This window comes from Pundamilia nyererei, unplaced genomic scaffold (genome assembly GCF_000239375.1).
Source record: "Pundamilia nyererei isolate P.nyererei 1_Seehausen unplaced genomic scaffold, PunNye1.0 scaffold00190, whole genome shotgun sequence".
Classification (NCBI taxonomy): domain Eukaryota; kingdom Metazoa; phylum Chordata; class Actinopteri; order Cichliformes; family Cichlidae; genus Pundamilia; species Pundamilia nyererei.
This window is the reverse complement of record NW_005187591.1, coordinates 200,384-213,114: the sequence shown is the minus strand read 5'-3', so window position 1 is coordinate 213,114 and position 12,731 is coordinate 200,384. Positions and strand designations below refer to the sequence as shown.

General features: G+C 40.5%; 2 protein-coding genes across 2 annotated transcripts in view; both read left to right on the top strand.

Moving 5' to 3' along the window:
* The first annotated feature begins 1,056 nt into the window (after window positions 1–1,056).
* On the top strand, window positions 1,057–10,985 carry piga (phosphatidylinositol glycan anchor biosynthesis, class A). The gene is made up of 7 exons (XM_005747161.1): window positions 1,057–1,187; window positions 2,347–2,829; window positions 2,906–3,176; window positions 5,701–5,833; window positions 6,173–6,305; window positions 8,840–9,046; window positions 10,086–10,985. Exons 2-7 carry the CDS (start codon window positions 2,383–2,385, stop codon window positions 10,326–10,328), a joined length of 1,434 nt encoding a protein of 477 aa, XP_005747218.1. The 5' UTR covers window positions 1,057–1,187; window positions 2,347–2,382; the 3' UTR covers window positions 10,329–10,985.
* A 232-nt stretch (window positions 10,986–11,217) lies between these two features.
* The window catches only part of asb11 (ankyrin repeat and SOCS box containing 11), a 5,605-nt gene continuing 4,091 nt past the window's right edge, over window positions 11,218–12,731 (top strand). Inside the window, exon 1 of the mRNA XM_005747160.1 lies at window positions 11,218–11,570. Coding sequence (XP_005747217.1) covers window positions 11,474–11,570 — 97 coding nt within the window. The 5' untranslated portion in view covers window positions 11,218–11,473. The remainder of the gene's footprint in view (window positions 11,571–12,731) is intronic.

Sequence of the window (12,731 nt, the reverse complement as noted above, 5' to 3'; positions counted from 1 at the left end):
TTTTAAACTGCATGATTGGTAACTTTTATTTCCTTGTCAGATATTTCATTTCTCTTTAAAGAACCATGAACACTTGCACACCACATGCTTCAAGAAGAACACAGATCCTGTTTTTGCGTTGTTGTTGTTTTTTGTCAAGTGTAGCACACTTTCAGTACTCCATCACATAAGAGTGATGCAAAACTGCAGTATCAACAAAAATGTTTTTGTTGTGACAAAGTAACAACATGCAGTAGATCTCTGCTGTAACTAATGTACAGTCATGCAACACAGGACATAATTTGAATGAAAAATGAAGTAAATAAAACCTCAGATATTACCTCAGTGTCATTTTTTATTGATTAAAAAATAAGCCAAATACAAAAGCATGTGTATTAAATCAAGTACACACTATGATTCAAAAGATTGTATAGCCAGTTTTACTATTGTGGCTTTTTCAGTCTTTCACATCACTGTGGAGAAATATTTGACCGTCTGTTTCCATTCACTGAGGTTTGCAGTCATTCATGTGTGACTCTTTTGAGGTTCTGCCACAGCCAGTGAGTCGAGATGAGGGCTGAACTTTCTACTGTGCCATTACAACATATTTATTCTTTTCTTTTTAAGCCACTCGTTACTAGATTTTTCCTGATTCTTCACATGCCAACCTGGTTTTGGATCACTGCTTCAGTCTGTCATTTGTATCAGTGTTTTGTATTTCACAGAATTTTATATATTTAAGGAAAATATTGCAAAACCTTAATTGTAAAGGCTTAGTCTATAAACAGCCGTAATTTAAGTTACCAGTTGATAATGCTGTGGAATAAAAGTGTGTAAGTAAATCGTCCCCATTACTTCACTTTATTATGTGACTTTAACAATATTAAAACAACAACAGCAACAAAGCACAAAAAACATGCATGGTGATAATTTCTGGATTTAGCATTCGCACTTAAAGACGTTTATAACAAGTAAGTATGAAAGAAAAACGAATGTTAACCTTTGGTTTTATTTTACTTGTAAAAAAAACAAAACCCTCAAAGTTTAAATGTCACATATAGTTTCACTTCCTTGCAGCATACGTCAGCTACCACGTTCCCAGTGACGTAGAAAACACCAGGAAGTAACACAGGCGGCTAAGTGGCTAGCTCGGGGCTAGCATGTAGAAATGAAATCAAATCTGGAAAAAGACTGACTTTCCACCCACGGTAAGGCAGGTTGGACTGTGAAAGCGGTTCGCTGCGATGCTTGTTAAGGTTAAATGCGAAGAGGTGTTTGTCTCCATGACGTTTATACATAATGCGAACAAGTGTAAAGCCTAAATGCACTGGAGCTTAGAGGAGTTTGCTACCTCACATCAGCAAATCCGTTCAAGTGTTTTATTTCGGTTTGTGTTAATGGGTAGAAGTAGGGAACTTATAGACATGGCAGTACTCTCGGTTTGGGGTTGTCTGTGAGCTGATATCGAACCTCCACACACTGTGCAAACATGTATGTGATGATATGGATACAAGCCTATTCAGACTGCGCTGCAAAGGTTACTTTGGATGACAATGACCAAGGCAAAGGGTCAAAAGGTTTCTTCTTTATTCCAACTTTTTAAATGTTAAATAAAATTGAACATCTCTGCTACAAATCGGCTGCAAAGTTTTAATGTGCGGCTTTGTTGACACTGTCAGAGAGGTGTCGACGTGTAGTGGTGAGATTTTTGTGTGTTTCTAATAAAAACAATGGAATCACATTTCAGGACAGGTGGACCCAGCAAAGTTTTCTGCCCTTACAAGTGTTTCCAAGGTGCAGGTAGAAGAGGATAAAAACTCAAGAAATTAAAGCCACAGCAACACTTGCAGGTCAAAGACCAGTGTCAGAATGCCCATATTACTTTAGGCTTTGAACGTACCATGATTTTTTAAAAAATTATAAATATCAGTAGACTATACAATAGAATGCTTATAAAAAATATATTATCAATTGACCCCTCTATCCGTTTTCTTAACAACTTATCCAATTCAAGGTCACAGGACGCTGGTGCCCTTCATTGAGTGAGCTCATGTAATAATATATCTATCGCCCTTTTTTTGTTAATATATTACTTTATAATACTTTTTTTCACTAACAATTCAGCTGATTCAGGTCAAATATATTTACTTTGAAAAATGATTAGCTTAAAAAGTCACTGATGGGAAGCCTCTTTTTTTCCCCAGTATTTTTTTTAATTATTAATCCTTTATTTATCCAGGTAAAAATCTCATTGAGATTCAAATCTCCTTTCCAAGACTTGGCATCATGGCAGCAAAAGTCAAAACCCATACAACACATAATCCATTAGAATTATACTTATTGTTAACTATTAACTATTTCTTTCAGCACTGATCAAGTACAGAGACACTCAAGAAGCATACCATGGGTCAGCGCCGGAGAGTGGCAGCAGGGAATAACCCTTCATCTCAGAGAAACTCTGGAGTTTCTGCACAGGCTGCCAGGGTCCACAGCAGGAAGCACAACATCTGCATGGTGTCTGACTTTTTCTATCCAAACATGGGAGGAGTAGAAAGTCACATTTACCAACTCTCCCAGTGCCTGATTGAAAAGGGGCACAAGGTGGTAATTGTCACTCACGCCTACGGCAGGAGGAAGGGTGTCCGGTACCTGACCAATGGCCTGAAGGTATACTACCTGCCCCTGCAAGTGATGTACAACCAGTCCACAGCCACCACCTGCTTCCACAGTCTCCCGCTGATGCGCTGTGTGTTTGTCAGGGAGCGCATCACCGTCGTGCATGCACACAGCTCCTTTTCTGCCATGGCCCATGATGCATTGTTCCACGCTAAGACCATGGGTCTTAACACAGTAGGTGATTCAGTTAATTTCCCGTGTTTCTAACATGATGCTGTTTAAATCGCTAAAGAGTGTTTGTCATTTGCAGGTTTTCACTGACCACTCGCTCTTTGGCTTTGCTGACCTCAGCTCTGTCCTGACCAACAAGCTCCTGACTGTGTCGCTGTGTGACACCAACCATATTGTGTGTGTGTCCTACACAAGTAAGGAGAACACAGTTCTACGCGCAGCACTCGACCCAGAGATAGTGTCCGTTATTCCCAACGCTGTCGATCCTACAGACTTCACACCAGACCCCTCCCAGCGACAAGATGACAGGATCACAATTGTTGTCATCAGCCGTCTCGTCTATCGGAAAGGTACTGAGAAATTTGTTTTAGACGCTGTTGCATCTACTTGAAGCAGCAAGGTGCTATGCTGAATAGGTCACAGTCCTTTGTTCAGGCCCTCACCCTAAAACAAGTAAAAAACACATTTTTGCTATAAATTCAGTTAATTTTAGTTCGTTTTGTGAACACTCATTACAGTTTTAGTTAGTTTTCCTTTTTTTGTTTTTATTTATATTTCAGTTAACGAAAATGTTTTTTCACTTCTAGTTTTCGTTATTTCGTTAGTTTTCGTTAACGATAATAACCTTGGAGCCACCCAACTTTATTTTTCAAGTAGCTTAAAACTTAGGATATCTTGGTATGGTGTGTAGTGTGTCCTTACATTTGAGGAAACTGGAGAAGTGGAGGACAAAAGAATAAGTGACAGTCTTTAAAAATCTGTCTACAGCAGATGAAGAGTACCTGAAAGTGATGTGCTTAAGAAACAGGAAAAAATCCAACAGATCTGATACAGTAAGAGAGAGATGCACCTGGACCTTCAGCTGATCCATGTACCTACCATTCACTGAAAACTTATCAAAAATAATGTCAGTGGAAGAGTACCAAATTACACCAGAACTGGACTGCAAATGAGTGTCAGCAGCTCTTATGGGTGAAGGATCCAAATTTGACATTTTTAGTTAAAATCATTGTTATTATGTTTGAAGACGGGCAGGAGAGAGAAACAGTCATTTGTAAAACATGCTGGAAGCTCTGCTAGTTCAGGAAAAGCATCCCTGGAAAGAAAAATGTGCAATCAAACCTGGGCTTAAAGAGCACAGTATATGTAGCTCTGTTTCACTTAATAGTTTTAGAGCTACAGAAATAAAAATTCAAGCGGGGTTCCTCAAGGATCAGTTCTCGGTCCATTACTCTTTAATTCTTAGTGCTCCCACTTGGCACTTTCATAAAAAATCATAATACATCCTGTCAGTCTTGCATAGATGATACAGTTGCTCCTATCATTTACTTCTGTTCATAAACCAGTGAGCTTCGTTGATGACATTAACTTCTGGATTTCTCAAAATGTCTTAGAACTGAACAGAGACGAATTAGAATCAGGCTGCAGATGTGGCTGCGCCAAAAAGAAAACAGTGAAAGTATACACGTCAGGGACAAGGGGAGGAAAAAAAAAGAACTCTACTCAAACTGGGCTCCTTACTGGGAGACCAGTTTGAGGAGAGTAAAAAAACACCAGCACAAAAAAGCACATGAATATTCACATCTTACACCATGTAAAAGGACGTGACATCAAATCAAATCAAATCAAATTCAAATTTTATTTGTCACGTACACAGTCATACACAGTACGATATGTAGTGAAATGCTTGGACAACTGCTCGTGACCTAAAGAAAACAAAAAAGGAAAAGGCTATGAATAAGATAGGAAATAAATATGAAAAATTAAAAAGGGTAAATTTAACTAGGAAGGAATAAAATATAAATTAAAGTTGAAAATAAAATAACTGTACAACAAAATACACAATACACAATATAGAACTATATAAGAATGTATGAAGAAATCTAAATATAAATAAATATATACACAATAACAGCAGCTGTACAAGTATTAACCGGAAATTAAGAATATAGTGACCAGTGTTGTGCAAAACCAAAGTCCAGAAAGTCCAGTGTGTGTGTAAGAACCATATGTGTGCATGCAACGGGGGAGGGTATGGGGTAAGGAATGATCCGGTGCAGACAGCAGTCGTCTTGTCCTGCAGTCGCTGGACAGACCTGCTGTCTACATCAGGTGGGTAGCAAGCATCTGGGGTGTCTGGAATGGTGTAGGGTAATGAGTGTACATCTGTGTCAGTGTACGTGTGTGTGTGTGTATCCTGTGTTCACCCGCTTAAGCAAAAGTCAACAGTCTAAACACAGTCCCGTCATCAGGGAAGAATTTGTTGTTCCGGAGCGGCATGAGTGAGGCAGATGGTTGTTTGGGTTAATGTGAACAACTGCATCCAATTTTAATGCAGAATTACCTGAAAAATCCTTTTATTGGTTCATAAAACTCACACTGGTTTGGCCTCCCAGTGCAATAAGTTACACTACACCTAGACCTCTCAGGTTATCAGGCGTAGATCTTTTAACTGTTCTCAGAAGAAGATCAAAGCATGCCAAGAAAACTTACCGTTACTGTAGATGTGTTCTTTGGAACAAGGTGCCTGTTGACCCAAGATGGCTTGCATCTGTGCCGACAAACAAAAGCACGGGCTTATTGTGTGTGTGTGTGTGTGTGTGTGTGTGTGTGTGTGTGTGTGTGTGTGTGTGTGTGAGAAACTTGGACTTTATCTCTTTGTAAAGTTTGTTGTTTTCACTGTCTTAAGACATTATAGACTTACTCTTATTTTGATGTATTTACCTTCTATGTTAAGAACCTCAAGGTTACATGTAATGAAATGTACTATGTAACTAAAATAGCCATTGCCTTTGCTTTCCATATGAAGTTCAGTAGAGAACTGCATCACTCTAATAGTGGAAGGAAGTCTTCACTTTCTTTCCTTCTTTGCAGGAATTGATCTTCTTGGTGGAATTATCCCGGAGCTTTGTCTCAAACATCCTTACCTCCACTTCCTGATTGGCGGAGAGGGACCAAAGAGAATTGTTCTGGAGGAAGTGAGGGAGAAATACCAACTACATGACAGGTACTGCTGGATGCGTTTATTTCCTGAGATAATGATGTCGGCATCTTTCAGGATCTATTAAAGCATGTCTAAGTATTTGTATATTAAATCGTGTCTGTATTACAGCTTTAGTTTACTTTTCTTACCACAGGAGCAAATCTCATATAAAGAAACTTTCTGTAGTATATTAAAGGACCAACACTGTTATAGAATTTAATTAACTGGAATTTACTGCCATTGTTTTGTGTTTCCTTTACGTTTATTCAACACCTGGAAATGATTGTAGATTAGTAGATAAACCCAGGGTCAATCACTGGGTTCCTGAGTAAAGGTGCTACCACTGTGTTTTGATCTGCACAGGGTACGTCTGCTGGGCGCTCTGGAGCACAAAGATGTGCGTGGGGTTTTGGTTCAAGGCCACATCTTCCTCAACACGTCGCTCACTGAAGCGTTCTGCATGGCCATTGTGGAAGGAGCCAGCTGTGGACTGCAGGTTTGCTGCAGTTTCTGTTCCTCCAGCCATAAACCACGTTAAGTTCCACTGTGATGGGGTTAGCTGCTGTCTGACAGATCTGTCATTGATACACAAGGTCAATGATATGAAGTCCGGTAGCAGTGACTCTCGGTGTCAGGATTTCCTTATTTCACTTTAAGTGAAACAGCTTTTTTGAGATAAACACACCAAACATTTGAGAATATTTCTTTAATACAAATGGGAGAGGGCACATCTTGCTGCTACAAACATGCCACAACCTGAAGGATGGTTTAACCAGATTAGCTACATGATGTTATTAGATTGTGGGGGTAAACTTGTACATGCTTGTCATTACATGGTGCAATATTTCCCTCTAGCTTGATCATAGTATCGATTTTAACATCTTGTTTACTTACCATTTAGCGTGCCAATCTCTTAAGATAATGACATCTTCTGATGCACAACCAGTCATTTTATTGGAAACAGGCCAATATGTGACCTAAGTTGCCCCCAGTAGTCATCCGAGGGGCGACAGATCTAACACTGAATCTTTAGACCTTAAGCTCAGTTCATGTCACAAATCTAAGCAAAAAAATGCAGATAAACTTTTAGTTTTTTATAGAATATATAATAATGTAATAATGAAAATTAGACTTTATCAAGACGAGGCACTTTCAGATCACAGAAGCAGCTCTGTGAAAGCCCATTCGGCCAAGCGGAGCCGGCACAACTCAGTTGAAGATGCTGAAGTCTTCTTGTGGCAGATTCGCCGTGGGCGTGTGCAGCTCATCTCATACCGCTGCTTAAAAAAAACTGAAGTACATGAGGGAGACATGGGAAAGGGAGGATAGACCTTTATGTAAGAGCGGCAAATGCCAGACAGCAGCTAACCGCATCACAGTGGAACTTAATGTGGTTTATCGCTGGAGGAACAGAAACTGGAAATGTCATTCTTGTTATTTCGTGACGTTAGACCTACAGATGGAAAAAAGTAACCTGAGAATCCATGAGAGAATCCTCTTACCTCCAGGTTATTTCCAAAAGAAATTACATTGGGAGCTTAATTTCTTTTGGGATGAAAATGCCTTCGAGCTAACAAACAAGCCCGTTTGTTATTCTTTCCTACTAGAGGGAATCCTCAGGTTTCATAACTATGGGGAAAAAAACGGGGAAACACACGCAGGTGGCATTTAATAACGTAATTTCTTCTTACTTTCTTAGTCAGACTGTATGATGAGTTATACCCTTTTCTGCAGATTCTTACACAGATATGCGTACAGAGATTACACAAAAAATAATTGCTTATGGGAAGACGCATTGAGTAACCACTCTTTATCTGTGATTTATTGGGACACGTAGGTTGGACATAAAGTTGAACATAAGTTGAACTGTGCCATAACACAGGGCAAGAAAGGAGACAAGCACAATGCAGCAACTTATAGTGTAAAGTGTGAATGCTGTTGGATGTGTATATTTACAAAAATACCTATATACACATTTATCTTTAACACCTTGAGCTCAATCAATAATTAATCTATCAATAAAAATGTTTTTAAAGACAATTCAGTTTGTAAACATGGAATTCTTTACTCTAACTTTATTTTGTTAGTAATATTCCAGTAAAGTGGAGTTTATTTGGGAAGCTTTTGGATGCTGATTGCTGTCATATAAACTTACCAGACACTTTATTAGGTACACCTCGCAGGTACAGGGTTAGACACTGTTTTGCCTTCAGAACTGCCTAAATTCTTCATGGCACAGAAATGGATGGTGGACGTGCAGCTGTCATGATAGCATCACACAGCTGGACATCCACAACGGGAACCTCCCTTTCCTTCAAATCTCAAAGCTCAGTCCACTTGAGCTAATTGTGATGTTCAAGAAACCAGTTTGAGATGATTTGAGCTTTGTGATACTGTGTGTTATCCTACTGGAAGCACCCATGATAAGGTGGGCATGCTGTGGTCATGAAGTAATTGACATGATTACCAACAGTACTCAGTTAAGATCAGTGCTCAGCTGGTCCTCAGGGGCCTGAAGTGTGCCAAGAAAATACCCCGACATTAGTCTGCACTGTTGATGCAAGGCAGGATAGAGGTCCTCTGACCTCTGACATCAACAAGGCATTTTCTCCCAGAGAACTCCAGAGCACGGAATATTTTCCTCTTTTTGGCTGATCAGATATTTGCTATAACAAGCAGCTGAACAGGTGTACCTAATAAAGTGGCTAGCATTTCATTTTCCATGACTCCTAATCTTTATAACTTTGTACATCTTTGATTGAAATTGTCACGTTACCATAGTGATATGAAAGTGGGTACACCCTGACATCACTGTTTGAGGTTCCAGGTACAGCAGAGCTTCCTTTTTCAGGTGTCCACAGAGCTGTGGTGCTAGTTTTAGCTTGAGGCCAAACACACACAGTGGAATTTTGCTAATAATCATTCCATGACATATTTTATACTTCAGGAAAACTTCTGTTTTTCTGTTCTCTCTTTTTTGCGCGTGTGTATGTGTTTGTCAGCATCTGTTTTTTGTCTCTGTTTTCTTAGGTGGTTAGCACTCGTGTGGGAGGCATTCCAGAGGTGTTACCTGAGGGTTTGATTACCCTGTGTGAACCCACCGTCCGTTCATTGTGCGCCGGTCTGGAAGCGGTCATCGCTCGGCAACGATCGGGCAACGTCCCGTCGCCTGCTTCCAATCACGTGCGTGTGCGAAACCTCTACACCTGGAGGAATGTTGCGGAGAGGACCGAGAAAGTAGGTTCCCCAAAGACACCCACACTGGACCGTGTGCATGTAACAGCTTGTTTTACATTTTTGAAGAAAATGCTATCAAAGCATAACATTTTATTGTGGAAAATAAAAGACGCAGGTGTGCCCTTTCATCACAAGGACATTTTCATAAATTGAAAACAGCAACTACTCTGAATCTTGATCAGATAATTGGACGACTGCACCATCAGATAAGGCGTCCAGATTACCAGACTTTGCGTAAACATGTTTTCTCTAAACATTTCCCACAGTATCTGATTTCCAAAAAACTCTCTCTCTTGCATCATGCTTAGAAACTTGTGAGGTAAGAGATAAAAAGCTGAGGCACATCAAATTTATCTTGAGTGTCCTTTTTTTCTTTAATTGTACAACATGCTCAAACACATCTAACCTGGAGACGAGCTTTGCTCATTCATTATCTCTTATGGTTATTTTTGTGTCGGTGCAACTACGCTACCAAATATGCTCTTGAAAGGTACAGGAAAACCTCTGCTGTATGCAAATTCCTGTATGAAACTCTCTCTCTTTCTCAAGCTTGACAGTCATGCAAGGCAGCTAGACGTGACAGTTGTGTTTTGTTTTTTGGTATTTTCTAAGTGCTTGGCATTGCTCTATGGCTCCATGTTAAACAATGGCATACCTTTAAAAAAAATAAGCTAGCAGTGTGTTAAAGTGCACTCTGAAGTCAATGTCAGTTTGTAAGCAGAGCCCGGCCTGTGAAACATCGCGGCAACATTCAGGTACAACCTGTGAACTCTCAAAACTTGTATTCAAATAGCCAGAAATGTTTTTAACATACAGAAGTTTCTGTAATCAGCCATTTTTTCTTCTTCTTTCACAGCATTTTTAAAAAATAAACACAGCAAAACAACAACAACAAAAGTCTATATCAGTATTTAGAATTTCTAAAACAAATCCAAATCTAATCCTAAAAAATGTATTCCAGTTTATGTCTAGGTGGTGGTTTTTACATGTTTAACTACTGAAGGACACTCAGGTGATCAATGTGTTTTTTCCCTGTCAGGTGTACGACAGGGTGGTCGGAGAGGAAGTTCTTCCCCTGGACAGACGGTTACGGAGGCTGAGGGCTCACTGCGGCCCCGTCGCTGGCTCCATCTTTGCGTTTGTGGCCGTGCTGGACTTCCTCTTCCTGCTGCTCCTGCAGTGGCTGATGCCTGATGGGGTCATGGATCTCGCCGTCGACGCCACAGGCCCTCAGCGACAGTGGAGACAGGAAAAGAGCCATAAAAATGAGGCTTACTCCTGATGTGCCACAGAGAGCAACAGAAACAGAAAGTTGATGACAGTGACCTCTCAGCACCTCTGCCTCTCTTCAAACTGCGTATATAAGTTTCCTATGTGATCTTCATGGTGCGGGCTAACATTTTGTTTACATTTACTCACCAAAAGGGAGTTGGTGGAAGAGACTTTTTTTAAATAACTGGAATTTGTTGCACACCTTGAGAATTTATAAGCACTTTTTGAAAATGTAAAGATGACATTGAACAGAGAGGGTAAAGGGCTGGCTGCTTGTAAGCTCACAGGGAAACAAAGCTACTGTAACTTATCGAGAGACCTCAAAGTTTGTTTTTTAAATAAAATCCACTGTTTTGTGAAGCGTGTCAGAGCATGTTTGTTTATCATGAATGCCGTAGTGCAGCGGTGTACACGCTCCTACCTACTGCGGTACCTTTGTGAATGAGGAAGCGTCTAAAAGTAGCTTTCATGATTGACACTCCTTTGAAACCTGCGAGCTTTTTTTTTCTTTTTTTTTCTTTTCTTCAAATGATAAGTAAACTTTCAGAAAACCCAACGTGGGAACCAAAGTGTACTTTCTAATATATATGGTATGTGCTATGTTCTCACATGTAATTTTTGCAGATCCTGGAGAGGCATCAAACAAATATTTGTTTTGTAGATGAATCAGATTGTAAGGAAGAGTGCCAAAAAAAATCACAGCCTTGTGAAAAAGGAGCTGATAAAGAGGTGTCGCTCTTCAGGGTCAGCGACGGGGATTTGCAAGACAGAAACAAACATCATATCAAGAAGTTCAGCATGTGTTCAATGTTAAGACAATGTTTCTGTTGGAGGTAGGGACTTTTTTTGTTAGTTTAAGGCATTTCATTTAGTTCATGTGGCAGTAATATATTTAAGGGTCTTATGGGGCTTGTCGTGGTCTGTGTGTCTTTAAGTGCTTTGTTGAAGACACCTCATGATCATTCTAGCAGCTATTGTAATGTAATGCATATACCGTTAACTCTGGCCATTCACTGGGGTGAGAGTGGGTGGAAGGTGGTAATGTGGGGGAGGTGACCAAGGGCCCAGATAAGAGAGTGAGGAAGGCCGGATTCAGGTTTGTGTATCTGGCTGGGTGAAGGAGGTGAAGGAATCTGCTGCTGTTTCGTTTTCATCATGGCTGCTGTGCAAACAGACGTTTCCCTGTGGTCGCAACCTTGGGAGAGGCCTTTGTCCATCTACGGAGGGTTGGTGTGTAACTCGCTGATGGCTGGTGAGTTTAATGTTTGGATGGTTTTTTTTGCATCAGTGTTTCAGGCCTAAAAGCTTTCCATGTGAAGTCTGATGCTGCTGTAGACAATAAAATCTGGATGAAACCGGTTTAGCATTTTAGGGTTGGGGTCATGTTGAGAAACCAGAAGTCATAGCTGGACTGGCCATCGGGCAGTCCAGCTATCAGTCCCGGTGGGCCGATGGTAATTTTTGGTTTAAATGGGCCGATGTTTTGTTGTTGTTGTCTCCCCCCCCTAACCGTGTGAACAGTGACAGGTGGCGGATTGGATAGATGCTGGCAGACGTGTATAGCTCAATTGTTTGGTAGTGGCTATGGTGGAGCTTTCACAGATTCAGTAAAATTAGCAAGTGGTGGAAGCCAGCAGGTGGATGGGGGGAAGGGGAGGCGGAGGTGGAGAGACCCAAGGCGGCTGTCAGGTGAACTGAGCTTCAGGTAAGAAGTTATGACCTGCAGTCTGTCTGGGTCAGGTATAAACCAAGTTTAGGTGCAGTTTATTTTTGTTGTGCTAACTTTTTACAGTCAGTGACGATAACTCGTACTGTGTACTAGCTAGCATGACGGAGTTTCTATACAGTTGGGTGGGTGCTATGATGTTACTGATAGTGAACTTTATTTTATTCAAGGTTAGTTAGTAGAGTTGCCTACCGTCCTGTAAAAAACGGAATCCTCTGGTATTCAGAGTTAATATTACATGTTTTGTATTGAGCTGAAAATAAACGCGATTTGTCCTGTACTTCAGCTACAATAAAAAAAAGAGCCGCCTCTTCTTCTCTCATTCTCCCCCTCCCTCTCTCTCCTGCTGCTACTTCAATCATGAAACTGATCAATGATCAGCTGATCTGCTTTTCTCTCTTGCTTGTTTATCTCCCGCTTTGCGCCAGAAAGAGGAAACTAGCGGGGGTCGCGTTAAACAGCAGAAGCGCCTTTAAACTTGATCAGCTGTTGTTAGAATTTATTTAATATTACGTCCTAGTATCAGCTGATGTTTGTTGGAGCCACGGCAGTAAAAGCTGCTGGTCATGATGTCGGTTTGGTTATCTGGTGAGAGGGAAACATGAAGATGAAACCAGGAGATGTCCTTACTGAATCATCAGAGCTGTCAACAGGTTTACCTTTTAGGTGATATGAATGGGTTGAAGG